The sequence below is a fragment of the Lithobates pipiens genome, unplaced genomic scaffold (genome assembly GCF_037356315.1).
Source record: "Lithobates pipiens isolate NorthernLeopardFrog02 unplaced genomic scaffold, aLitPip1_a1.2 Scaffold_23, whole genome shotgun sequence".
In the NCBI taxonomy this organism is placed as follows: Eukaryota; Metazoa; Chordata; class Amphibia; order Anura; family Ranidae; genus Lithobates; species Lithobates pipiens.
The window spans coordinates 314,327,842-314,352,728 of NW_027507785.1; the positions used below are offsets into that span (position 1 = coordinate 314,327,842).

General features: G+C 42.4%; 1 protein-coding gene across 3 annotated transcripts in view; it reads right to left on the bottom strand.

The window, feature by feature from the left end:
- RAVER2 (ribonucleoprotein, PTB binding 2) overlaps nucleotides 1-24,887 on the bottom strand; it is a 61,516-nt gene that overhangs the window by 5,655 nt on the left and 30,974 nt on the right. For 2 of the 3 annotated variants that reach the window (XM_077450549.1, XM_077450547.1), the window contains exons 4-12: nucleotides 23,049-23,240; nucleotides 22,830-22,956; nucleotides 22,668-22,738; nucleotides 14,973-15,074; nucleotides 14,797-14,887; nucleotides 10,019-10,164; nucleotides 9,266-9,362; nucleotides 3,231-3,352; nucleotides 3,065-3,142 (exon numbers count right to left, since the gene is read on the bottom strand). In XM_077450549.1, the coding sequence (XP_077306675.1) occupies nucleotides 3,065-3,142; nucleotides 3,231-3,352; nucleotides 9,266-9,362; nucleotides 10,019-10,164; nucleotides 14,797-14,887; nucleotides 14,973-15,074; nucleotides 22,668-22,738; nucleotides 22,830-22,956; nucleotides 23,049-23,240 (1,026 nt within the window). The remainder of the gene's footprint in view (nucleotides 1-3,064; nucleotides 3,143-3,230; nucleotides 3,353-9,265; nucleotides 9,363-10,018; nucleotides 10,165-14,796; nucleotides 14,888-14,972; nucleotides 15,075-22,667; nucleotides 22,739-22,829; nucleotides 22,957-23,048; nucleotides 23,241-24,887) is intronic. The other variant, XM_077450548.1, reaches the window with a different exon arrangement.

A 24,887-nucleotide genomic window follows, 5' to 3' on the forward strand; every position in this document is an offset into this window, starting at 1 on the left:
TTTTGGTCAGCAGTGGCTTTGGCCTTGGAACTCTCCCATGGATGCCATATTTGCCCAGTCTCTTATTGTTGAATCATGAACACTGATCTAATCTGAAACAAGTGAGGCCTGCAGTTCTTTAGATGTTGTTCTGGGTTCTTTAATGACCTCCTGGATGAGTGGTCGTCATGCTCTTGGAGTAATTTTTGTAGGCTGGCCACTCCTGGGAAGGTTCCCCACTATTCCAATTTATCTCAATTTGTGGATAATGGCTCTCCCCGTGGTTCAATGGAGTTCCAAAGCCAAATTGCTTTGAAACCCTTCTTAGACCAATACATGTACATTACATAGTTTCTAATCGGTTCTTGAATTTTTTTTTTTTTAGATGTGCGTGGCTTTTTGTGATCTGTAAGGCCCCTTTCACACTGGGGCGTTTTTCAGGCGCTACAGCACTAAAAATAGCACCTGAAAAAAATCTGGCCCCTTTCACTCCAGTGTGAAAGCCGGAGGACTTTCACACTGGAGCGGTGCGCTAGCAGGACGGTGAAAAAAGTCCTGCTAGCCGCATCTTTGGAGCAGTGAAGGAGCGGCGTATTCACCGCTCCTACCCATTGAAATCAATGGGGCAGTGCAGCTATACCGCCACTGCAGCAGTGCTTTGCGGGCAGTTTTAACCCTTTCAGCCGCTAGCGGGGGTTGAAACCGCCCTGCTAGCGGCCGCATACTGCCGCTAAAATGACGGTAAAGCAGCGCTAAAATTAGCGCCACTTTACCGCCGACGCCGCTCCCGCCCCAGTGTGAAAGGGGCGTTAGCGTGCTTCACTTTGTAAGACAGCTTCTATTTATGCGATTTCTTGATTCAACAGGTCTGGTAGTAATCAGGCCTGGGAGTGGCAAGTGAAATGTAACTTAGCTTTCCAAAAGAATTGTGGCTAATCAGTTCATTCATGATTCAGCATGGAAGGGGGCAATTACATTTTCACATGGGGCCGGGCAGGGTTGAACAGCTTTGTTTCCCCATTAATACATTTTTTTTAAAAAGGAGACCTACCAACACAGACCAATATATACTTTGACCCCCGTACATAAACTAGGTGTTATCAGAACTCTACCAACACTGGGCTGAGGTGCTAATAACAAAAAACACAGAGGCTAAAGACCAAGAACACAGACATCACAGGAGAGCTTTCAAAGTGTGTGGGCCACCCAGACTGAGAATCTGTTAAAACATCCACATGGTCAAGCATAAACATGGGATTATCAAAAACGGGGGAGAAGCAGAACAGAGGAGTTTATTTACTAAAAACAGGAGAGTGCAAAATCTGGTGCAACTGTGCATGGTGGCCAATCAGCTTCTAACGTCAGCTTGTTTGACAAAAACAAACCAAAAAAACACCTGGAAGAAGAAGTCAATTGGTTTCTCCACCAATCCCTAAACACTTACCTGGCTCCAGGTTACTGCTCCCCTCACCTTCCTGCTTTCACAGGATAACCGAGGTAAGCTAAGCCATAGACTCCTACTGCCGTCAGCCAAACTCCTGTGAGGGTGCAGCAGGCTTAGTGGTGGTGTACGAGTCTATAGGCACACACAGCTTGGCTCAGGAACACGTATACACAGTGCCTGCAGGAAGCAACCCAAAAAGGAGGGAGGAGTCAATAACTCCCAACAGGGACTGCCAGAAAAGGAGGTAACTGACCTTTCTGTGCAGCATTATTGCACAGAGCAGGTAAGTATAGCCTCTATTTATTTTTTTAATAAACGCTCTTTGGCTTCTGTCCTACCTGTGTGGATATAAATAAATGCTTGGGCATCTTCATAGTCACTCTGGAACCAGAGAAGCTTGAAATAACTGCAGAATGTTTTCATTATAAGTTCAGCTGAATGATGCTGTGACCAACTACTACTAGCTATACAATGACCGGGGATAAATAAGAACCCTCAAGCAATTGTCTACCTGCATACCTGTCATAATGAGGATAATTTATTAAAAGCAACACACACACACACACACACACACACACACACACACACACACACACACACACACACACGTGTTCAAAACAGTCATGCTTGACCAGGCTAAGGTGATTAATTAAAAAAAAAAAAAAATAAGAAGAGTTTACACTTACGGGTTAGCAAAAACTATTACAAACACTTCCCAATGCCCATGGCCCATTCTACGCACGTACTGGTGCGTCTCATCTGCATTTATTTTTTTTGGCTTTAAACAGATCATTTGTCATGTATATATTTATACATTATGATCATAGCCCCCTTTTTAAAGTACCTCCCCTCATTGGAGAATGAATTTAGTGCAGTTAACCTTCCTCCACCCTTCCATGCAGCTTATTCGTTTAGTTGCCCTTCTCTGCACGCTCCAGTTCCAACATTCCATTTGTGAATTGGTGCCCAAAACAGAACGGTGTTTAGCATACCATACCATACATACCTCTGCCTTCAATCGATACGGCGGTTACGGGGCAGCACAGTGGTGTAGTGGTTAGCACTCTCACCTAGCAGTAAAAAGGGGTCACTGGTTCGAATCCCAACCATGACACTACCTGCCTGGAGTTTGCATGTTCTCCCTGTGCCTGTGTGGGTTTCCTCCGGGTACTCCGGTTTCCTCCCACACTCCAAAGACATGCAGGTAGGTTAATTGGCTTCTGTCCAAAATTGACCCTCGTATATGAATGGGGACCTTGGATTGTGGGCTCCTTGAGGGTAGGGACTGATGTAAGAGTGCAACGTACAGGGATAGGGACAATTGTAGACACTCACTCAGGTTGAACTGGATGGACTGGTGTCTATTCAACCTTACTAAAACTATGTAACATTCGCCGGCTGATGTCATCTTCGGCCTCTTGATTGGCTGGCAGGAGATGGTGTCATCCTGCGCATGCACACGTGAGAGTCAGTCATTCCTGCAGAGCTGGAGTGTGTTTGGAATGCACGTTGAGCTGCACATGTGCAGCTCCATGTACAATCAATAGAACACTGCAAGCAGGCAAGTATGGATAATTGCAGAAGAGACAAAGCATGTCACATTTAAAAAAAAAAAAAAATATTTAACTGCTGCCCACTCACCTGACTGCCATCCCCAGGAACGTCTGCCTGGGTACTGCTGTATCCTGAATATTGGTCATACCACTGCTGAATAGCCTCCTGCAACAGAAACAAATAGAACATTTAATCAGCCTCTGTGTACTCGCTGATGCAGACAGAGAAAGCCAGTGTGAGGTAAATGAGCTACCTGAGAGTAATCCCCGTATTGCTGGCTGTAGGAGAAATAGTTCTCTAAACCTGGCTGTCCTGTGGAGTCCTGAGATAATAAGCCATCCATTGCATGAGCCTGGACACCTCGAGGGGCCATTCCTGAACATAAATAAAACAGACAAAAGTTTTTTTTATTGAAAAATTCACACCTGTTACAAAGTTCCATCTCTCTACCCCATCAGGAGACATGTCACACTAGCAATCCAGCTGCAGGCGACTCAGAGCAAACACTTACCTGTCACCATGCTCCGCTTCCCTGCCAGCTAAATGAAGGAGTTGTTACTGGTGAGAGAATCTGCATTTCGGCCAGTGACAGAGCGACAGCTCACTCATCTGGACAGTGAGGAAGCGGGGAGTGGAAACAGGCAAGTATTTGCATTGCAGAGTGTTTCAGTAGCTGTCAACAGGGACAAAATCCATATAGTGTGACACGGCCCTTAGAAATATCCCATGAAGGACACAACATTGCACCCAGAGTCCTAAACGCACAGATTGCCCAGAGTGCCATAGGAAACAAAATGTAGAACAGAGGCTTTTATGCCTTGTTTACACGTGGCTGGAGGGCTGTAAAAATGTGCAGTTGAACTGTGTTTTTATCACACGCCCTCAAAAGGCAGAGGATGTAAATATGCCACGGTGCTCACCAAAATCCGTGCCATTCGATACGCACAGTTTGCAGTACACCGCTGTAGGGTTTGGGGGGAATAAAACAGGCGGTGAGAAGGAGATAGAACGTCGCCTCACCACCTGTCAAATGCTGTTTGACAAGCAACCCGTATGCAGATCGCACTTCAGAGGGTATCACATGTCTAAAGAAGGCCTTACATAAGCAGTTAGGACATACTAGCAATTATTGCCAATGGAACTACATCTGTGTCCTATGACAGTGCTTAATCACTTGCTGACCAGACCTTTTCTGAAACTCTTTACAGGTTTTGGAAGCCTTTTCATTATTGCACTTTTACTCAAGGTAAACACAGACATGACCCAATGGTAGTGTTTGATCCGCATATGCACTCTCTTTCCCATCTTCTCATCACATTGGTTAATGTGACTTCTTGTGACACTTAATACAAAAACACACCTTAGGTTGTTCACACCACCACCGTCCTTATACACTAGACCAGTGATGGTGAACCTTGGCACTCCAGATGTTTTGGAGATACTTTTCCCATGATGCCCATGCATTCTGCAGTGTAGTTGAGCATCATGGGAAATGTAGTTCAAAAATATCTGGGGTGCCAAGGTTCGCCATCACTGCACTAGACCCCATTTTTCATTGAGGTTTCTACTTTCACTTTCACCAACTAATGGTCACTTCATTTATTCATTCTAGGTCATTACATAATTTGTTTCTCCTCACCAATTGGACATACTTAGGAGATAAGGGGTCTGTGACTCTTGTGGGGGTTTCTGCGTGTGCGCCCCCGTGGATATGGGGCACATGATAACCTCAGCGCCCGGGACAGACTATTCCTATGGTTCTGCTCATACTGCACACCGTCGCTACTTACTGGCACGCAAGTACGCAGGGTGGACGACAGTCTCATGTCTTGTCCTGCTGTACTGTACCCCAATACAAGGATTAATTCTTACGTCATATGTTTTTATAGATACCCTACATCTGCCCCTGAAGTCTTTTTTTTTTTTTACACAGAAACGCGTCAGGCTTTAACCGGTTCCCGACCGGCGCACGCCGATGTACGTTGGCAGAATGGCACGGGCAGGCATATTGGCGTAGAGGTACGTCAAATCTTTAATGCCGCCCTGCCATCGCGCCGCCGGTCGGGACCCCTGTGAGTCCGGTCGCAGATCCCGCGGACTCGATCGCCGTGGGCATACCCGCAATCGTCTCAGGGCGGCTGAATGGAGAAATGCCGTTGTAAACAGCATTTCTCCATTCTGCCTAGCAACTAGTGACGCTGATCTCTGCTCCATGTGATTGGAGCAGAGATTAGTGTTCACTAAATGAAAGCCCAGCCCCCCACAGTTAGTAACACACCCCTACACTGCCACCCACTGGTTAACCCCTTCACACAGGAATCACTGCATTTGTATAGCACTGATTGCTGTATAAATGACAATGGTCCCAAAAATGTGTCAAAAATGTCCGATGTGTCCGCCATAATGTCGCAGTCCAAAAAAAAAAAAAAAAAATAAAAAAAACAAAAAAAAACGCTGATCACCGCCATTACTAAAATAAAAATTAAAATATTAATTAAAAAATAATTATTTATAAAAATGCCATAAAACTATCCCCTATTTTGTAAACGCTATGACTTTTGCGCAAAGCAATCAATAGTCGCTTATTGCGATTTTTTTACCAAAAATATGTAGAAGAAAACGTATCGGCCTAAAAACTGAGGGGGAAAATTATATTATATTATATATATATATATATATATATATATATATATATATATATATATATATATATATATATATATGTATATGTATATGTATATGTATATGTATATGTGTGTGTGTGTGTGTGTGTGTGTGTGTGTGTGTGTGTGTGTACACACACACACATACATACATTTTTGTTTATAGCGCAAAAAATAAAAAAAATAAAAAAATCGCAGAGGTGATCAAATACCACCAAAAGAAAGCTCTATTTGAGGGGGAAAAAAAAGGACACCAATTTTGTTTGGGAGCCACGTCGCACGAATTGTCAGTTAAAGAGACAGTGCCGAATCGCAAAAAGTGGTCTGGTCTTTGACCAGCAAAATGGTCCGGGGCTGAAGTGGTTAAGGATGTAACTATGTGCCCTACTAGGATAATATCTGGATATGTTGTACTTTTCAACCTTTTGAATCACCAATTAGGCTGCCAGCTGTTACGTGAATCGATCGTGCAATACACAATTACCATGTATACATTTGTGAACATGATGATACCATTTTTATGCACATGTACAAATATGATAATATTTGCTTATTGACTTTCTTATATTAATTTTACTATCGTTATGCATCTATATAATTTTTTACTCCAACAATAAAATTGGACTGCATTTATCTACACGAGTCAACCACCTCATTTAAAAGTCTCAAAATTCCCCTTTTTTCCTGTTTACAAGTTTAAATTTGTATTTTTTGCTAGAAAATTACATAAACCTCACGAAAAAAAAAAAATGTATACATTTTTTAGCAGAGATCATAGAGAATAAAATGGTGATCATTGCAATATTTAATGTCAACTTTAAAAAAAAAAAAAAAAAAAAAAAAAAACACTTTAAAAGAATGTAAAAGCAAACACCAGTTTGTATTTTTGTATAATGTAAAAGATGTTATCCCGAGTAACTACAGTGCCTTGAAAAAGTATTCCTAAGTTTTGAAAATTTCCACATTTTGTCATGTTACAACCAAAAATGTAAATGTATTTTATGTGATAGACCAACAAAGTGGCACATACTTGAAAACTATTTATAATTTTCCTTCCAGTTCATAACATATTTTACAAATAAATGTGAAAAGTGTGGGGTACATTTGTCAATACTTTGTAGAACCGCCTTTCACTGCAATTACAGCTGCAAGTCTTTTTGGGATGTCGCTACCAGCTTTGCACATCTAGAGTGAAATTTTTGCCCATTTTAATTTGCAAAATAGCTCAAGCTCTGTCAGATTGGATGTAGAGCATCCGAATAGCAATTTTCAAGTTTCAAATTCTCAACTGGATTTAGGTCTGGACTTTGACTGGGACATTCGAACACATAAATATGCTTTGATCTAAACCATTCCATTGTAGCCCTGGCTGTATGATTAGGGTTGTTGTCCTGCTGGAAGGTGAACCCCCCCCCCCCCCCCAGTCTCAAGTCTTTGCAGACCAACAGGTTTTATGGTGAGCTTGCCCTGTATTTGGCTCCATCCATCTTCCCATCAACTCTGAGCAGCTTCCCAGTCCCTGCCGAAGAAAAGCATCCCCACATCACGATTCTGCCACCACCATGTTTCACAGTGGGGATGGTGCGTTCAAGGTGATGTGCAGTGTTAGTTTTCCACCACACATCGCGTTTTGCTTTTAGGCCAAAAAGTTTAATTTAATTTTGGTCTCATTTGAACACCTTCTTTCACGTTTTCTGTATCTCCCACATGGCTTCTCACAAACTGAACACAGGAAGTCTTATGGCTTTCAACAATGTATTTCTTCTGGTTACTCTTCCATAAAGTTCAGATTTGTGGAGAGCACGACTAATAGTTGTCCTGTGGACAGATTCTCCCACCTGAGCTGTGGATCTCTGCAGCTCCTCCAGAGTTACCATGGGCCTCTTGGCCACTTCTCTGATTAATACTCTCCTTGTCATCTGTCAGTTTAGGTGGACGGCCATGTCTTGGTAGGTTTGCAGTTGTGCCATACTTTTTCCATTTTCTGACGATGGATTGAACAGAGCTCCGTGAGATGTACAAAGCTTTGGAATTTTTTTTTTTTTTTTTTTTTTTTTTTTTTATATCCTAACCCTGCTTTATACTTCTCTGCAACTTTATTCCTGACCTGCCTGATGTGTTCCTTGGCCTTCACAATGCTGTGTGTACACCAAGGTTCTCCAACAAACCTCTTAAGGGCTTCCAGAACAGCTGTATTTATACTGAGATTAAATTACACACAGGTGGACTCTACTCACCAATTACATGACTTCTGAAGGCAATTGATCACTAGATTTTAGTTAGGGGTATCGGAGTAAAGGGGGTTGAATACAAATGCACGCCACACTTTTCACATATTCGTAAAAAAAAAAAAAAAGTGAAAACCCTTTATCATTTTTCTTTCACTTCACAATTATGTGCCACTTTGTGTTGGTCCATCACATAAAATCCCAATAAAATACATTTACAATTTTAGTTGTAACATGACAAAATGTGGAAAATTTCAAGGGGTATGAATACTTTAAGCACTGTAGATACCCAACATGTCATTTTTTCCATGCACGCTCCTGGAATTGCAACAAACTACATTACTTAAAAATCTCCATAGGTGACCATTTAAAAATGTTTACAGGTTACCGGTTTAGAGTTACAGAGGTGGTCTTGTGCTAGAATTATTGCTCTCACTCGAATGATCACAGCGATACAGCTCTAGTAAGTTCGGAAACAACCGGGAAGCGGTGGGAGGGGTGCACCTCTCCCACCACCCCTATGCGATGCTGGGTTCACACTGTTGTGCGGAGCGCCTCACAGCAGGGGTCCAGTGAGTCCCTGTTCTCTGTTTCAGAGATGAATCAAGGCGCACAGGGCTCTTCTACAAACCGCTCCTACAAACCGCTCTGTACCTGCCCCGGAGCTGTGTGAAGCAGCTTCAGCCAGTCTCCTGACATGCAAATTGGATACGGAGAAACTCACATCCAATTCACACTAGTGTGAACCCAGCCTTATCAGACGCTGAACTGCCCACAGAATAAAAATATACCGGGGTTATGGCAGCTAGCGGCTGCCATAAGAACGGTATTTAACATCAAAGTAATGACTTGTATAATGTGGGCTTTCGGCAAGTGGTTAAACTGGCCAAACATTATTCAAGTTCCTTTAGATTTACTTTCCACTATGTAGTGCAGGGGCCTGCCTGATCACCTACAAATTAAAAGTGTTTAGGTTTTACCTCATATTATATGGTTTTGGTAAATGTAAAAAAAAATAAAAAAATAAAAAATAAAAAAAATGTACTATGCATGGCCAGCCTTAGATGACAGCTCAGCTGAATTGCACACACAGCTGCTCCTCCATTCAAGAGCCATCTTTATGTGCTTACAATCATTGCATCAAATCTACATGTTAAGTAGAAACAAAGGCACCAAGTGCAACAAAAGATAGGTGATCAAAGTTATGCAAAGGTAATGACTTAAAATGTTTTTTTTTTTTTTTTTTGAGAAGATTAAAGTTTCTCTTTCTCCATTTTTCCAAGTATAAGCAAGCCATATTATACAGATTTGCAAGCTTTCTCCTATGTGCCCAAGTGATGAACTGCCTACCTGCGACTCAAGTACTACGAACTACTACTACAAATCTGGAAACTTACCAGGCAACACGCTTGCCAGATTCAAGTAAGGGTTAGTGCTGAGCCGAAAGTCCCTCGGTGGCTCTCCCAACAGCGATGTCTGGTTACTTGTCTTGTTCTGCAAAAGAGGCCAACTTTAGAAAAACACAGAACCTTACACAATCTTTTGCAAGTATGCGCAAACCCGCCACCCCCCCCCCCCCCCCCCAAGTGCCAACTGTGCATGAGTATATCAGGTGTTATCCCATCATATACAAAATGTTAACTAGATTATCCAGTGACCTGTGCCGATGTATATATAACCACAATCTGTGCTTTATGCTTGCTGTTTATGTATGACATAACTAAAAAGAGGTCCCCGCAAGGATCACATTGATACCATGTAAGACCAATGTATGTTCGTTTTTTTGTTCTCATTGCAAATCAAAAAAAAAAAAAAAAAAAAAAAAAAAAACACATTCAGCATTTGCATTATGGAAGGTACCTAGTTTCACAAATAATCATATAAACACACACACACACACACACACACACACACACACACACACACACACAATTTAGCATTGGCCTTCCTTCAGGATATGAAAATGAATGAAATACTTGTATAGCGCACAATGCAAACTGAATCGCCTCAAGGCGCTGTAAAAGGAATTAAAAAAGGGAATGAAAGAGCTCCATTCTTCTACCTCAGCCACACTTTTCCAGAAATGGATTTTGGAAGGCGTGGCCAAACAAACCTGCAGTTATATAAAACACATTAAACATAGTTCTCACCAAGTGTGAAGCGTCTGGAGTACCAGCCTGTGATTGTCCACCCAGAAGAGATCCATCACTCAGCGCCAGTACAGACTGGTTATCTTGGGCTAGCCGGGATAGTGAAGTGCTTAATTGCTGATTATGCAAGTACGGCAACAAGTCTGCTGGGAGTAATACAACACAAACGTAACTAAAATGGCAGTATGAAAACCAAACTATGATAAACTTACTTGCCAGCATACTACAATACAGTAAGCACCACAGATTACAAATGACCAGATATTAACTATGTTACATTAATATTTTCCTTGTCATTTTTTCTTAAGATAGGGGGCAGACAGGGAGAGGGGGTTTTAAGATTAATACTTACCTAGGTGGATGCATCTGTCCCCCAGCGCCTCTAAACACTGGGAAATAAGCGATCAAACATCGCTGATCAGTCGGTTCTCACAGCTCCGTGAGCAGAGAGCTGGTGACCAGTCACCGATCTCTGCTCTGCACCCCCACGCTCACTGGAGTACTGGGCTGTGGAGGGGGTGGGAGTGGCTTGCCCGAGAGGCTGAACCGGGTGCCGGTCCAGGTATGTGGGCGGATCCCGACTCCATTGTCGCGATCTTGCCTGAGCCAGCACCGGCTCTGTGATATCAGCAGACAGTGGGCTTCAGCCCCTGTCTGCTGAAAACTGGTCACAGCGGTGAAGAACGAACTGCACTCCTGTGATCCATAATATGCAACTCCAGGAACACAGCTGAATACATAGTTTTAAGTAGAACTGGGATAAAGTAAAGGAAGGTTATAGCTAGTTTTGTTGCAATGTGTCCCAATTGGGGAGTTTTCCCCCTTCACTTCCTGTCCCATAGACAAAAAACCCGGAAGTGATAGGAAACCCCCTTCAATCTGAGGGAATCCCTGGATCCCTATAATTAGGCTTACCTGTAGCTACACCGGATATCTCCTAAAACTTGCACGGTTTGGGACAGCGTTTATCAACTCCAGTCCTCAAGGCACCCCAACAGGTCATGTTTTCAGGATTTCCCTTAGATGAAATGGCTGTGGTAATTACTAAGGCAGTGAAACTGATCAAATCACCTGTGAAAAATAATGGCAAGCCTGAAAACATGACCTGTTGGGGTGCTTTGAGGACTGTAGTTGAGAAACACTGGTTTAGGAAATATCCCCTGCATCAGCATGTGCCGACATCATTGGCACAAGCGCACTGAAGCAATGGCTCGTTCGTGCCATTATCCGTGGCTCCCGTGCGCTTGGGCGATAGTGACGTCATTGCGCTCCGGACAAATCACAGTGCCGGAGCCCGCAATACCCGGGAATAACTCTGGGAGCGATGTTGCCAGCCAGAGCCGTGTACTGGGACCGCCGTGGGGGCTTCGATCCAAGGAGAGTATTTTAATATTGAGCTAGTATGCAATGAATACAAACTCATTATGCCTTTGTCTTGCAGGTAGTGATTCTCAATCCCACGACAAATTATGTATTCAGGAAGGTGCCACCAAAAATCATAGTTCCTGCTGTGTAGTTCCCCGTGCGTCACTTGCACACTTACTGGACTATGAAAGATAAATGTATATGGTATGGTACAGAGTCGCTGTCTAGGCAGAAGAGAACAGTGCCTAAGAATCTCAGCCAGACAACATGAGAGGAGCTGAACAATGGACACAAAAAAATTTAAACTAATATGCAATAGCCAAAGAAGATCTAAAAAACGCTTTGTGTACACCAAATGCCTTTGCAAAACCAGCTATATAAAAAGTAGTAGTGAAAACACTGCTGTACATAGCCTTTGCAGACAACTGATCTGTGGCAGGGGCCCAGCATGCTCCAACCACAACAGGCTGCCTGCTGAAAACTACAGGCAAGGGAGGAGACAAGACCAGCCACCCTGCACGAGAACAGTAGTGACCGGTCGTGCACCATGTACTTGTATGAGAAAGTCTCCTGTTCTTTATATTGCTTCCTTTCTGTGAAATCTCTGGTGTACCTACCAGTCCCTCTGCTTTCCTATTCAAAACTGACCACACTAAGCAGGAGAACACAGCATGGTCAGTTCTCCCCTCACAAACGTATTGCCTTTCATTTCTATTTTAAACCGAATGAGTGGTTTTACAAGGTGATCTGTTAAAGTAAATAATTAACCGCTTAAAGTCAGGGAGAAGGAAGAACACATCGCTGGATCGAATAGCGGCCCAGATAAGTAAAGAAGGTGGGTGTGAGGGAATACTGAACATTTTTTTTTTTTTACGTTAATGCAAGGTAAAATAATGCTTAGGTTTTATAACCACTTAACATCAGACGTGGCTGCAAAATGGGCAGAGATGAGCGACTTGGGAACCAGTAGCTAATCCAGACCAAGAATAGTGAAAAGTAGTTCTGAACCGTTTATGAAACCTATAATGCCTTGCTCCAGATTAAAAAAAAAAAAAAAAAAAAAAAACAGACCTAACCCAGAGCATTCCCCCCATTTCGGCAGTGACTTGGTTGCACACATTATACCTTTTAGCAATTATAGTCTACCCCAAAGTTCTATAAATCACCTTTTTCAGAGCAGATGGGGCTTTATTTGGTGGAATAAATATTTTTATTGAGAATGAATAGTAAAAAAAAAAAAAAAAAAAAAAAAAAAAATTGAAAGAACGAACGTCCCTGTTTCCCCCCCCCCCCCCCCCCCCATCACAACACTTACCTGCATAGATTTACCCCAAAAATGTAAATCACCAAGTATGTCGATTAAATTTATATCACATTTCATGTCCACCCCATCCACCCACTCCCACCCCTTTTCTTTGCTACTTCTCACTCCCCTGGATTGAGATCTGCGTTTCAACTGTGCTTCCCATTTCTCATTTTATTTTTAATCACCCCCCCCCTCCCCCCCAATCACCGTTATAAAGAATCCTGCATCATCACTACAGCAAACTTGTTTAACTGCCTTAACTTGAATAGGTCTTATATGGTACATGTATCATTTTGGTGATGGCACATTGTCAAGTTACATAGTTCTGTCCAAGTCTATAATTGTGACATGTTTTCATTATCGACTCCATCTGTCCAGAAGTTAAGAGACTTTGTTCATTTTATGCATGTGATGAAATGAAAAAAATAAATAAAAATTTTTTACTAATGTGATATTTTTCTATGTACTGTAGCGGAATGGTAAAGCTCAAAGTGAACATATGCATTTTACTTCAATAAAGCTCTTATTACCCTTCGAAGCTACATTGCAACACACAGGGGGAGAATAAACAGTTTGCATAAATAGTATAACATTAGGTGTCTAGTCACACTTGGCATAAATGCTGTTTGTACAGGCATTTTGCTTTTTTTAAATCTTGTAGAAGCAGCTCTATATTAGCCCCCATGCACATTAGGGCATTTACAGGCATATTTTCAGAGGCACCTTAAAGCGGGAGTTCCGCCGATTTTGTTTTTTTAAAAGCCAGCAGCTACAAATACTGCAGCTGCTGACTTTTAAAAAATAGTGACACTTACCTGCCCAGCGCGCCCGCGATGTTGGCACCCGAAGCCGATCTCTCGATCGTCACTTGGGTGCTGCCGCCGCCATTTTGGGTATAGGTATCAGGAAGTGGAGCCTTGCGGCTTCATTTCCCGGTTCCCTAATGCGCATGCGCGAGTCGCGCTGCGCAATAAGGATGGTCCCCGCTGTCTCTGGGATCCGTGCGTTTCCCAGCAGACAGCGGGAGACCTGCGGAAAGGGGCGTAAATATCCGTAGATTCTGCGGAAGTGGGTGCAGATACCTGTACTGTACAGGTACCTGCACCCCCCTCCCCCCCTGAAAGGTGCCAATTGTGGCGCCGGAGGGGAGGGTTCCAGTGAGCGGAAGCTCCACTTTAAGAGGCAGAAGAAATATTATATATATATATATATATATATATATATATATATATATATATATATATATATATATATATATATATATATATATATATATATATATATATATATATATATATCTCCTCAGAATCACGTTTTTTTTTTCTGCCCGAAAAGCTCCTAACTCGCATAAACATGGCATTTAGATGCTTTTGGCGTTTTCAAGAGCAGAGGGGGAGGTTTTTTTGGGGGGGGGGGGGGGACTAACCTCCTAGGGGGAAAAAAAAAGGCAAATGCCCATAAATTCTTATGAAAACATGAATACTAGCCGCCGTGTGATATTTTTATGCAGCTTTTCTGCCCATAAACCCTTAGTTGGGTTAAAAACACAAATTAGCACAATGGTTATTGGACTTATTAGCCCAATAGACTTATTTTTTTACTTACTCACTTTTGCAAGCATTTGACATAGCAAATGGAAATGCCATCCAAATCATCAGTCATATTCACAGACGGTATATTTTATCTACTATTCTTTTAAACACTTTTTCTTCTTTGTGGAGGGGTCTGGATCTGGTCAGCAGAGACCTGACCAAACCCCCAAATGCAGCTCAAAAGCAACAGATGGTTCCTGCGATCAGCCAGCAATATCTGTCTGCACAATATACTGCTGTATATAAATATCCCAAAACTGTATGAGTAAATTACTGCGATCTCTGCAGTTATTCTAAAATTGCTTATATTCACAAGGCTCTATTGGGTTTCTATTAAAATTCATGCTCCGTACACATAATGGAACCCAACCCATATCCGTACAGAGCAAGAAGTGAGAATACAAGTATGAACAGACCGCAATAAAATTTTCAAGCTCTTCGTGCAACTAAAAGTCATACATTACTGCACACTTGTAGAGTTGACACCACTAATAAGCTATGAAAACCAGAATTACTTTTTTGCGGGGCCTCCACTGATGCCGTCTGCGCTGTCCCCATGGCGGCCTGTAAGATGGAGCCCGGAGCTTCTCCCAGCAGGCCGGGTTTCTAGAACCAATGAGAACAGGTGATAAGTCAGGTGATTACCGACGGGAAGGAAGACATACGTGAGCATGCACATGCATTTACTTACACTGTTATTAGACTGTGCACTCTTGAGCTGGAGAAGCTGCTGATGGGCCACCTGTAAATGGGAGTAGTTCTGAAGAAGGTGGTTACCTGCGAGACCTGGTTTCTGTGGAGGAGCAGACATTGGATTTATAAACCAGGATCTATATTCCCCCCCCCCACCCTCAATTTTTTTTTTTAAACCTACTAGATACAGAAATGTCTCTATACCATGTGTGCTCAACAAATATACAGGGAATCAAGAACACTACAGCATACGCTGTGTAAATGCAAATAATCCAACCATTTAAAAGCTTAAAGTGGATGTAGACCTGAATTTTTATTTTTGATGATGATGTCATAATGTAGAGTATTTCCTAACATTTGAGCCCAGTCTTGCCACAAAGTTAATCCAGCTCTGAGCCATCCTCTTATTGTTCAGTGAGATAAATCTTGACAAACAGAAAAACTTTGTCAAATCCTCCCCCTTGCTGTGAGTGACGGGTGATTTACATATCTCGTGCACTAGCCTAAGAGATATGCATTATTTTTTAATCCCCCCCCCCCCACTCCTTTCTTCTGCTGCTCCGCAAGGATTGGCGGTTCCACACCTCAGCATGATTGGGCATGCTGAAGTCATGTCAGGACTTTTCTGGGTTTTGACTGGATGTTAGTGATCATAGCAGAAGTTCAGTGTAAGAAATACACAGGAGAAAATGCAGGTTGATAAGGGGAGTGTAGAGGTGGGCGGAGAGTCTGACATCACGACTCCACCCACTGAGCCCTGGAAAACAGACCCACCCACAAAATCTGCAGTTTTTCGGGTCTCATAGCAGACAGAGGGCAGACATTCGACAGATAAGTATACATGCAGGAGGCATGTATATCCTAGATAACCAATATTGCAGTAGTTACGATAGGATGAGAGTGGGTTTACATCCACTTTAAAGAAGAACTGCAGTCTGCTCACATAATTTGTAAGAAAAAAAAAAAAAAAATTCCTAGTCATTCTGAAGCTTACCACGTTGTATACATACACACTCCGATTCTGTACTTGCCAAATATGCTGCAGAAATCTCCCTCTGAGTTTTTTTTTTTTTTTTTCTTCATTTAGTGCTGCTCAGCCAGGCCATCACAGCCTGGGAACAATGAATAGAAGCCATTATGAATCCCATCTGCCACAATGTCAGAGGGACTGTACAGAGGAGAGATCCGTCCTCCCTTCTCTGCAGATCAGTAGCACTTCCTTCAACCGGGCCTGTAGCTTCATAGAGAAGCTGTGAATATTTTGCAAGAACCTGTGCATTGCACCTGCAATGCTGTTTTGGGGGGAAGACTTACTGCAAACAAAGAAAAAAAGGGGAGGAAAACAGAGACTGATCACAGGTGAGATCAGTGCATTTACTACATTTATGCAAAATTTTAGACTTGGCTTTTAAATACAAACAAACACAGACTAGAAAGCAGACAATCCTTGACTGCTCAACCTCCTGGCATCCACGCTATGGCCGAATGATGGCGCGGATGTGAACTTCCGGGAGGCCGTCATATGACAGCCTCCACTGTGCACGCTCCCTGCGCACGCTGTGCTCACAGAGGATGATCACCGATCCGAGTAAGGGGCCGGTCCCAGCCCCTTACCATGTGATCAACTGTCAGCCAATGACAGCTGATCACATGATTTAAACAAAAGCTCGGTGATCAGTTTTTTTTTTCCTCCTCGTGCTGACAGCGTGCATCAATGACGGAAAAAAATTACCCGCTTATAAAATGAAAAAATTGCACAGGTGATCAAATACAACCAAAAGAAAGCTCTATTTGTGGGGGGGGATTATAAAAATTTCAAAGTGCGACAGTGATGAAAGCTGAAAATTGGTCTGGATAGGAGGGGGGATTAAGTGCCCTGTAAGCAAGTGGTTAAATTTGAACTCCAGGCAAACAGCTAAATACATGGATGAACAAACGAGAGCAATTACCCTGAAAATAGATTTGTATTTTTTCCATTCATTCCTGATATTTACTCTGTCCTGCCACAGACCTGGTTAATTTCTACTGCAGGTAAAGTTCATCTAAAACACAAAGCCATAAAATCTAAGGCCCAATTGTACACAAGACGCTAAAGCAACCTCTTCTGAAAGTTTTTCTTGACAGCTTGAAACTGGCGTTTAAAAACCATCCATTTAGCCGTGTTTGCATGCCGAGTTTAGCTGCGTTTTGCCGCGTTCGCTTCTAGGAGCATTTAAGCCATCATTAGACCCTCAAATAAAATAGGGCACCTTTTGAAACGCTCCTAAAACGAAAACGCACCCAACATCCAAGTCCTGCTACCAGCATCTTTGGAGTGGTGAAGGAGTGGTGTGTATACTACTCTTGCCCATTGAAATGAATGGGGCAGCGTGGCTATACTGCTGGCAAAACACCGCTGCAGCAGCCCTTCGCGGTAGTTTTAACTCTCTCGGCTGCTAGCGGGTGGGGGGGGGGGGTATGTGTGTAAAACTCTGCATGAGCATCTGTGCTGACCCCATGCTGGGTGTATGAATGGCAAACTCAGCCCAGACTTCAACCAGGCCATGGGCCCGATGCATTTTACCGCACCCCTCGGAGCTTAGCCATGACTAAGCTCTGAGGGGTGAGTGAAACCCATTGGGGCTCGGCCTGGTTGGAATCCAGGCTGAGGTCGCCATTCAGTGACCCAGCATAGGGACAGGACGGATGTGCGGCCCCAGCGATTATGGAAGCTGGGATGAGCTCCCTCCCTTGTCAGCGGCGGATGTTTGGGTATCACACCCTGTTTCAACGAGCTTGAGCTGGAAAAAAAAAAAAAAAAAAAAGCAGTCTAGGATCGCACGGACCCGTCATCTGCCTGCTCAGTGGGGATCAGCAGACCGATTTCTCGCTGAGCAGGTGGATCAATCCACCGGCAGAGTCCTCCTGTCTGAAAGAGGCCTTATTTATGTGCCGCGGTGGCAACTGTCACCAGGACAAATATATAGAAGACCTTCTCAGCAGGCACACACAGCAACAAACTGATGCTGGAACTTGTCTTTTCAACTTACAGAAGGGAAAAATAAAAAATAAAAAAATTGTGGCTTTAGATACACTGTATTCTAATGGATTACTTTTATAATCTTTATTACTATTCACAAAAGTTATATTTGTTAAGGTGTGGTGCTTTCAAAGTACATAAGATAGGGAAAGCGTCTAATCTTTTCCAATGCTATCAACTTAAAAAACAAAAACACACTTTGGCTTTAGATGCACTTCAAATAATCAGGTCAGCCCCATTCAGTGAAGATAACGAAATAATCCGCCAACCAAGTGACACGAGAACTCTGACAGGGTCTTATTTAGGCGGACATAATGAAACGTTTTATCTTTTTTTATCCTCTCAACTTCTTATACTCTGAACTACTTGTGATCAACCCATTAGCAGAAGAGACACTTTGTGCCAGGCATTTCTGAAACCCGCTGACAGCACAAGGCAGCTGGACGTAATGCCTCTCACATGTTACTGGAACATGATGCTGAAAAATGACAAAAAATAAAAAAATAAATAAAAAAAACAAACACAAAATATTGTGCTCCCTCACCCCACCCCGTTTCTTTCCCCTCTCCAGTTCTTATGCTGATGGAAATTATGTTGTGTCAGGTAGGTTTAGTTTTTTTACAATTTCTGTGCAATACAAAAAAAAATAAAAGAAAAGAAAGGGGGGCGGGGGGTGTAAAAAGGAAATTTGCATATATTCTCTTTTGTTTCCATTAATAGCATTGCATGCCTAGCTTCAACCACAAATGTTGAAAAGTGATGCAACAGAATCATTTTCTTCCCCAGAATGCCTGCTGTGGGCCCACAGGAGCACTGGGAAGAAATCTGTGCATGTGCCGCTGTGCAGAAGAGAGGCTCGGGGGGAAGCTGTGCAACGGTGGAAAGACCTGAGCAGACCCAGGGGAGCTGACAGCTCTCCAATTATAAATAAACGTGCCAAAGCAGTTTGCAATGATGGTTTTGGCCCATTTTTAAACTATATAAAAAAGGCATTCAGGAGAGTGGCCACCCTGCTGCATAGGATAGGTGCCAGGTCCCCCTACTGAAGAAGTCCAGACCCCAGGACGTAACGTGTATAGGGGTGAAGCCTAGCCCATGGCATCATTCTGCAGCCATCTTTAAACAGCTGAGAGGTGAGAGACTGGCGTGTAAAGATATTGTTGACGAGTTCCATGAAGCGCTGTTTTTAGCACTTTGTGCCATGTTATCTTGTGTTTTTAACCCTTTGCTGGTAATATTAAAACTATGTAGAGTGCACTATATTAATTATTTTTTTCCTTTCATATAACATGCATTTATCTGAGCCATTTGTGGTTCCCAGAGGGATGGGATGATGTTTCCCCAGTTTCCTACACTAGCCCAAAGATGGGAAAAATAAAAGCTCTATCTGACCACATATCTCAAGAAGTCAAACAAGGAGGTGAGCGTATAGTCATCTCAGGTGATGGAGTAGACATGTTACCATGGAGCTTTTATTCATAGAAAAGTAAAGATATTTCACGCATTACACGTTGGTGATTGGACTCATTCATGCATTCTATGCGTGAAGGTTAAAAAAAAAAAAAAAAAAAAAAAACACCCGTGTGCAGCTTACCTTAATGCTTAACCTGAGCCCCATCGCGATCCAGTGATGTGCAGGAGAGTTTCAGCTCTCCCTCATTGGCTGAGACAACAGCCAGTGCCATTGTCAAACAGAGCCAGTGAGGGGCAAGGCGTGTGTGTGTGTGTGTGTGTGTGTGTGTGTGTGTGTGTGAGAATGTACATGCAGAGCAGCAGCACAGGAGCGAGCCTGCTTGGGTGCCCCCATACCAAGAGGCTTTGGTAGGAGCCACAAGTGCCAGCAGGGGACCTAAGAGGGGGATCAGGGCTGCTGTATGCAAAACCACTGCACATAGCAGGCAAATATAACGTGTTTGGATTTTTTACTTAAGTTTTTCTTCTTATGGTTGTTCACCTTGTTATTTTGGAGTTACACTATAGCCCCCGAATATACAGCACTGAAAACACTAAAAATTCAGCCTTAAAAGCCAAAATTAAATCAGAGGAGCAGCCTGCATACACTTGCCCAATCGGACGGTTCCCTCTGAATGCATTCTGCTCAAGTGATGTGAGGTCCAAGCTCTCGGCATCCACTCCATGCCTGCTCCATACTATTTTTTTCTCCTTCTGGGTACGTAATCTTACTACATCTATTGAGCAGACTCTGATGACGTAACTTCCGCTCATGCAAGCTGGTGTTATATTATCCAAGCACCCAGCTCCATTTCTGGCATCTTACAGATGTCAGGACTGTACACAAGCACTATAGTTCGTATGCAAAAAAAAAAAAAAAAAGAAAACAAAAAAAAAAAAAAAAAACACACACACACACACACACACACACACACACACACACACACACACACACACACACACAAAGGAAACAATTATATTTGAAAGAAAAGAGATACATTCCATCTAAAAAAAAAAAAAAAAAAAAACACCCCAACTGCTCACAAATTTTCTCTCTTCCCTTTATTCTCTGTTCCTTTCTTTAACCAGATGAGACTTGTCGGGCCTTGGGGATTGTCACCCCTTAGAGGACAGCTTGGCAATAATAGTAATGTTTTCTCCGACTTTCCTACTGTACCTCCTTCGTTTTGGCTCGTTTCATTGCTGAATAAATATATTTTACATTGCCTATTTGTACTTGTTCTTAAATGTGACCGTTTAGTCTCCGCCCCATGCATGGGCAAAGCCATAAAGCTCGTTATGTTTACTCTGAAAATTCAATATATTGAAACAGACAATAAAAAGGATTTTGCTCAGAGATCAGCTTTAACAGCAGCAATCAAAGGAACAGCCCTTTATGCTGCAGAATTGCTTAATTAGTTTTTTTTTTTTTTGACGTGTTAAGAAGCAGGCCAAGGACTAAATTCTGACTCCTTTCATAACAGCAGTTGCAACAGTGGGTGGGGACTGGTGAGACCCCTTTGGGATTTATGGCCGAGGAGTGGCAGGGCAAAGTACAGCAAAGCCACACTGGAAATGGCTAGAGACTTGGTCCAGCGACAATACAATGTGCAAAGCAAATTCAGTGTGCCAAAGCAGTCTTGTAGTGTGTAAGAGGAATGGGTAACAAGGTTGTTGTAAGTTCAGAGGGCACCTTCAGTGCTGCTGTTCTTCTCTTAAAATGTCAGTAAAATAAAGGGCAAGATAATTGCGACCCTTGGATACAACACAGTATATGCAGTCTTCTTTAACACTAAAATGCTTGCATTTGCCTTGTTTTAACCACTTGAAGACCAGGCTTTTTCTGGCATGTTTTGTTTACATGTTTAAACCAGTATTTTTTGCTAGAAAACTACTTGTAACCCCCAAACATACATTTTTGTTAGTAGAAGGAATAAAATGGCGATTGTTGCAATTATTTATGTCACATTGTATTTGCACAGCGGTTTTGCAAATTCCCCTTTTTGGGGGGGGGGGGGGGGGGTGGGAGAGAGAAAGGAAAGATAACACACAATAGTTACACCAACTTTTTTGTAGAATGTGAAAGATGTTACGTCAAGTAAATAGATAACAGATATGTCACACTTTAAAATTGCGCACGCAAGTTACGGTACTTAAAAATCTCCATAGGCAGCGCTTTAAATGCCTGGCGATCTGACACTCCTCTCCTACATGTAAAAATCATGTTTTTTTGCTAGAAAATTACTATATCGTTCATGGAGATACCTCACATGTGTCGTTTGAATGCCATTTACTAATTTTTACACTTTCCCTTTAATAATAAAAAATATATAATAAATTATTATATATATATATATAATTATAATATTATATATATATATATATATATATATATATATATATATATATATATATATATATATATATATATATATATATATATATATATATATATATATATATATATATATATATATATATATTATTTTATATAATTATAATATTATATATAATTATATATTATATATTATAATTTAATATTATTTTATATAATATATAATCTCACTTCCAGGTACTTCGTACCCATTGATCATAGCACTACCCCCGACACCTTAGTCTGCTTTTCTCTCCAGAAGGGTGGCATCATTTACAGTTAACATCTACTTCTTAAGACGCCTCTCACATTGAGGCAGTTTTCTGGCAATTTAGCACTATAAATAGCACCTGTAAAGCGCCTGAAAACTGCCTCTTGTGCCTCCCCAGTGTGAAAGCCTGAGTGCCATGCGGGACAGGAAAAAATAAATAAAAAAAGTCCTGCAAGCAGCATCTTTGGGGCGGTTTGGGAGCAGTTGAAAAACCCTTCTTGGGGGTTAAAAGCGCCCTGCTAGCAGCTGAAAAGCGCAGCTTAAACAGCGGTAAAGTGCTGCTAAAACTAGCATGCTTAGCCGTGTTCACAAATCAGCGCTTCATAGAGCCTTTCACCTTGTAACTTGGTACATGTTACAGTCGGAAGCCTTGGGGAGAAGAAACTGAGAACATTCTCACCTTGGCCAAGGCAAAGTAACTTGCCTGGAGCTTAATGACTGATTCATGATACCATTTTTATAGATTTTTTTTTTTTTAAAACGATGCCACTGCTGTAATATTGTGACACCTCAGGAATTTATTTCATGCAAACTTAGAAAGTCATTGCAAGATTTACTTTAAAACACAAAGCCTCACCGGATTAAGCTTGTGGAGCTGTAACAGGGCTTGGTTGACTGTTGCATTAAAGTGCGGCCGTCCAGAAGACCCTATAACAGAGCGAGAAAACCAGAATAATTCAGGAATGTTAATCTAACTTGCTCAAACCCAAAGTATTTTTTTGTAAAACAAAAAGCTCACCGTGCTTTCCTGACCTTCCACGATGCGGTGGCTGAAACAGCATCTGTAGCATTGCCGGATTATTGAGGCTCTGCATGATTTGCATTGGGTTGGGCTCTGGGAGCAACCCTTTCCTATTGTTCTGCAACTAAACACAAGACAGCATACAGTAAAGGATCTAGAAAGGGGCACCCAAAAAAAAAAAAAAAAAAAAAAGTAATGTTCTGTTCATTTACTTACCATGCCCTGTGCTGCCATGAGTGTGGCTAGCATGCTCCGGCCTGGGGAACCTGGTGCACAATAGGACACCTGGATTCTACCTCCTTTCACATGCATTCCGTCCATGCAGTCTTTCATCTCTTCTGCCTGCCTTGCAGATTCATATTCTACCACCGCAAAACCACCAGAATAACTATCTTCATCCTCTGCCAACTGAAAAAAACAAAAAAAAAAAAAAAAAAAAAAAAACAAACACACATTCGGTTAACTTTGTTTAAAACGGAACTTCACTCTTCCACATCAACACTGGTTATTATTAACCCTCAAGCCACTAGCATTAGTAAGTAGATATGAAAATATATCATGTCTACTTGTTTTTAAAGTGCAACTTCACTTTTACACAAAAATCTGTAAGGTGGACCTACACAGGACCCCCCGCAAACCCCCCCCCCCCCGTCCCGCTGACCTAGAGAGTGGCGACCTCCCGTTATGAGCCCTGGTATAGCCGCCGCCCCTGGTATCCCCGCGGGGTCCAATTAGTTGGAGTCACCCACGTGACGGTGCCAACCAAATAGAACATACCTCCCGGAGTATATTTTGGAGACTGAGTCAAGGGGATTTCTAAACATTGGAGCCATGAGGTGGCTATACCAGGGCACATAGCAGGAGATCACCAGGGTCCAGGTAAGCAGGACTGGGGGGGTCCTGTGCAAGTTCACCATACAGATTTTTTTCTGTAAAGGTGAACTTACCCCCACCCCCCTTTTTTTTTTTCCACATTTCTTCAGTTACTTCCTGGTTTCTTGTCTAGGCAAATATCTCAGGAGTCTCCAGGTGGAGGAGGGGTTTTCTTAGCTAAGCACACTCTCCTTGCATGCGTGAGCTAAGAGCAGATGGATTCCAGAAAGTAAATTCTACATAAATCATTTCCCCTTATGTATGGCCAGAAATGCTAAAGGGGGGGGGGTTCCAAAGTGATTTCTCAATTAAAGCAGAGTTCCATCCAAAAGTGGAATTTCCGCTTTAAGTACTCCTAGGCACCTGACATGCCACAATTAAATTGGCAATGTCATTTTTTGGGGGGGTGGGGGGGCTGGGTACCTGGTTTGGAGTGGGACTTCCTGTCCCACTTCCTCCGTCCAACTGCCTAGGTGATTCAAAAACTCAGTTTTAAAGCATCGATCATAGAGCTGCCCCTAGAGTAGTGGTCTCCAAACTGCATCCCGAGGGTCGGATGTGACCCTTTGCTTGCCTTTATCTGGCCCTTGGGATTTTAGTCCATCAATGATGGGACACCATTCCTCCCACCGGCAATATGAAAGGCAATATTCTTGCCCTTAATACCAACAATGGAGCCCTCTTCCTCCTATTAAAACCAATGATGGGACATTTTTTATTCTCACTGATGCCGGGGCATTTTCTACTCCTACTGGCCACAATCACTGCTCAGAAGGTTTTTTACCTTCATGCATAAAAATGTATGAAGGGGAAAAAACAAAACAAAAACAAACACTTTAAGCCTTTAAAATAAACTATTTATCATTGTCTTATATCTGCCTAGATTTCAGCTTTAACTACCAGGCACTTTCACCCCCCTTCCTGCCCACTCCAATTTTCCACTTTCAGCGATGTCACACTCTGAATGACAATTGAGGGAGTATGCTACACTAAACGGGGAAAAAAAAATAAAAAATTTTAGTTTGTTATATTTTGCAATTTTTTCTCCTTCACTGATGGGCACCGACAGGCAGCACTGATAAGCAGGACACTGATCAGTGTAGATGTCCCTTTTACATGAGCCAGTTATCGACTCTCCGCTCTTCATGCTGTCAGTGTGAGGAAAGGAATGCCGATGACCGC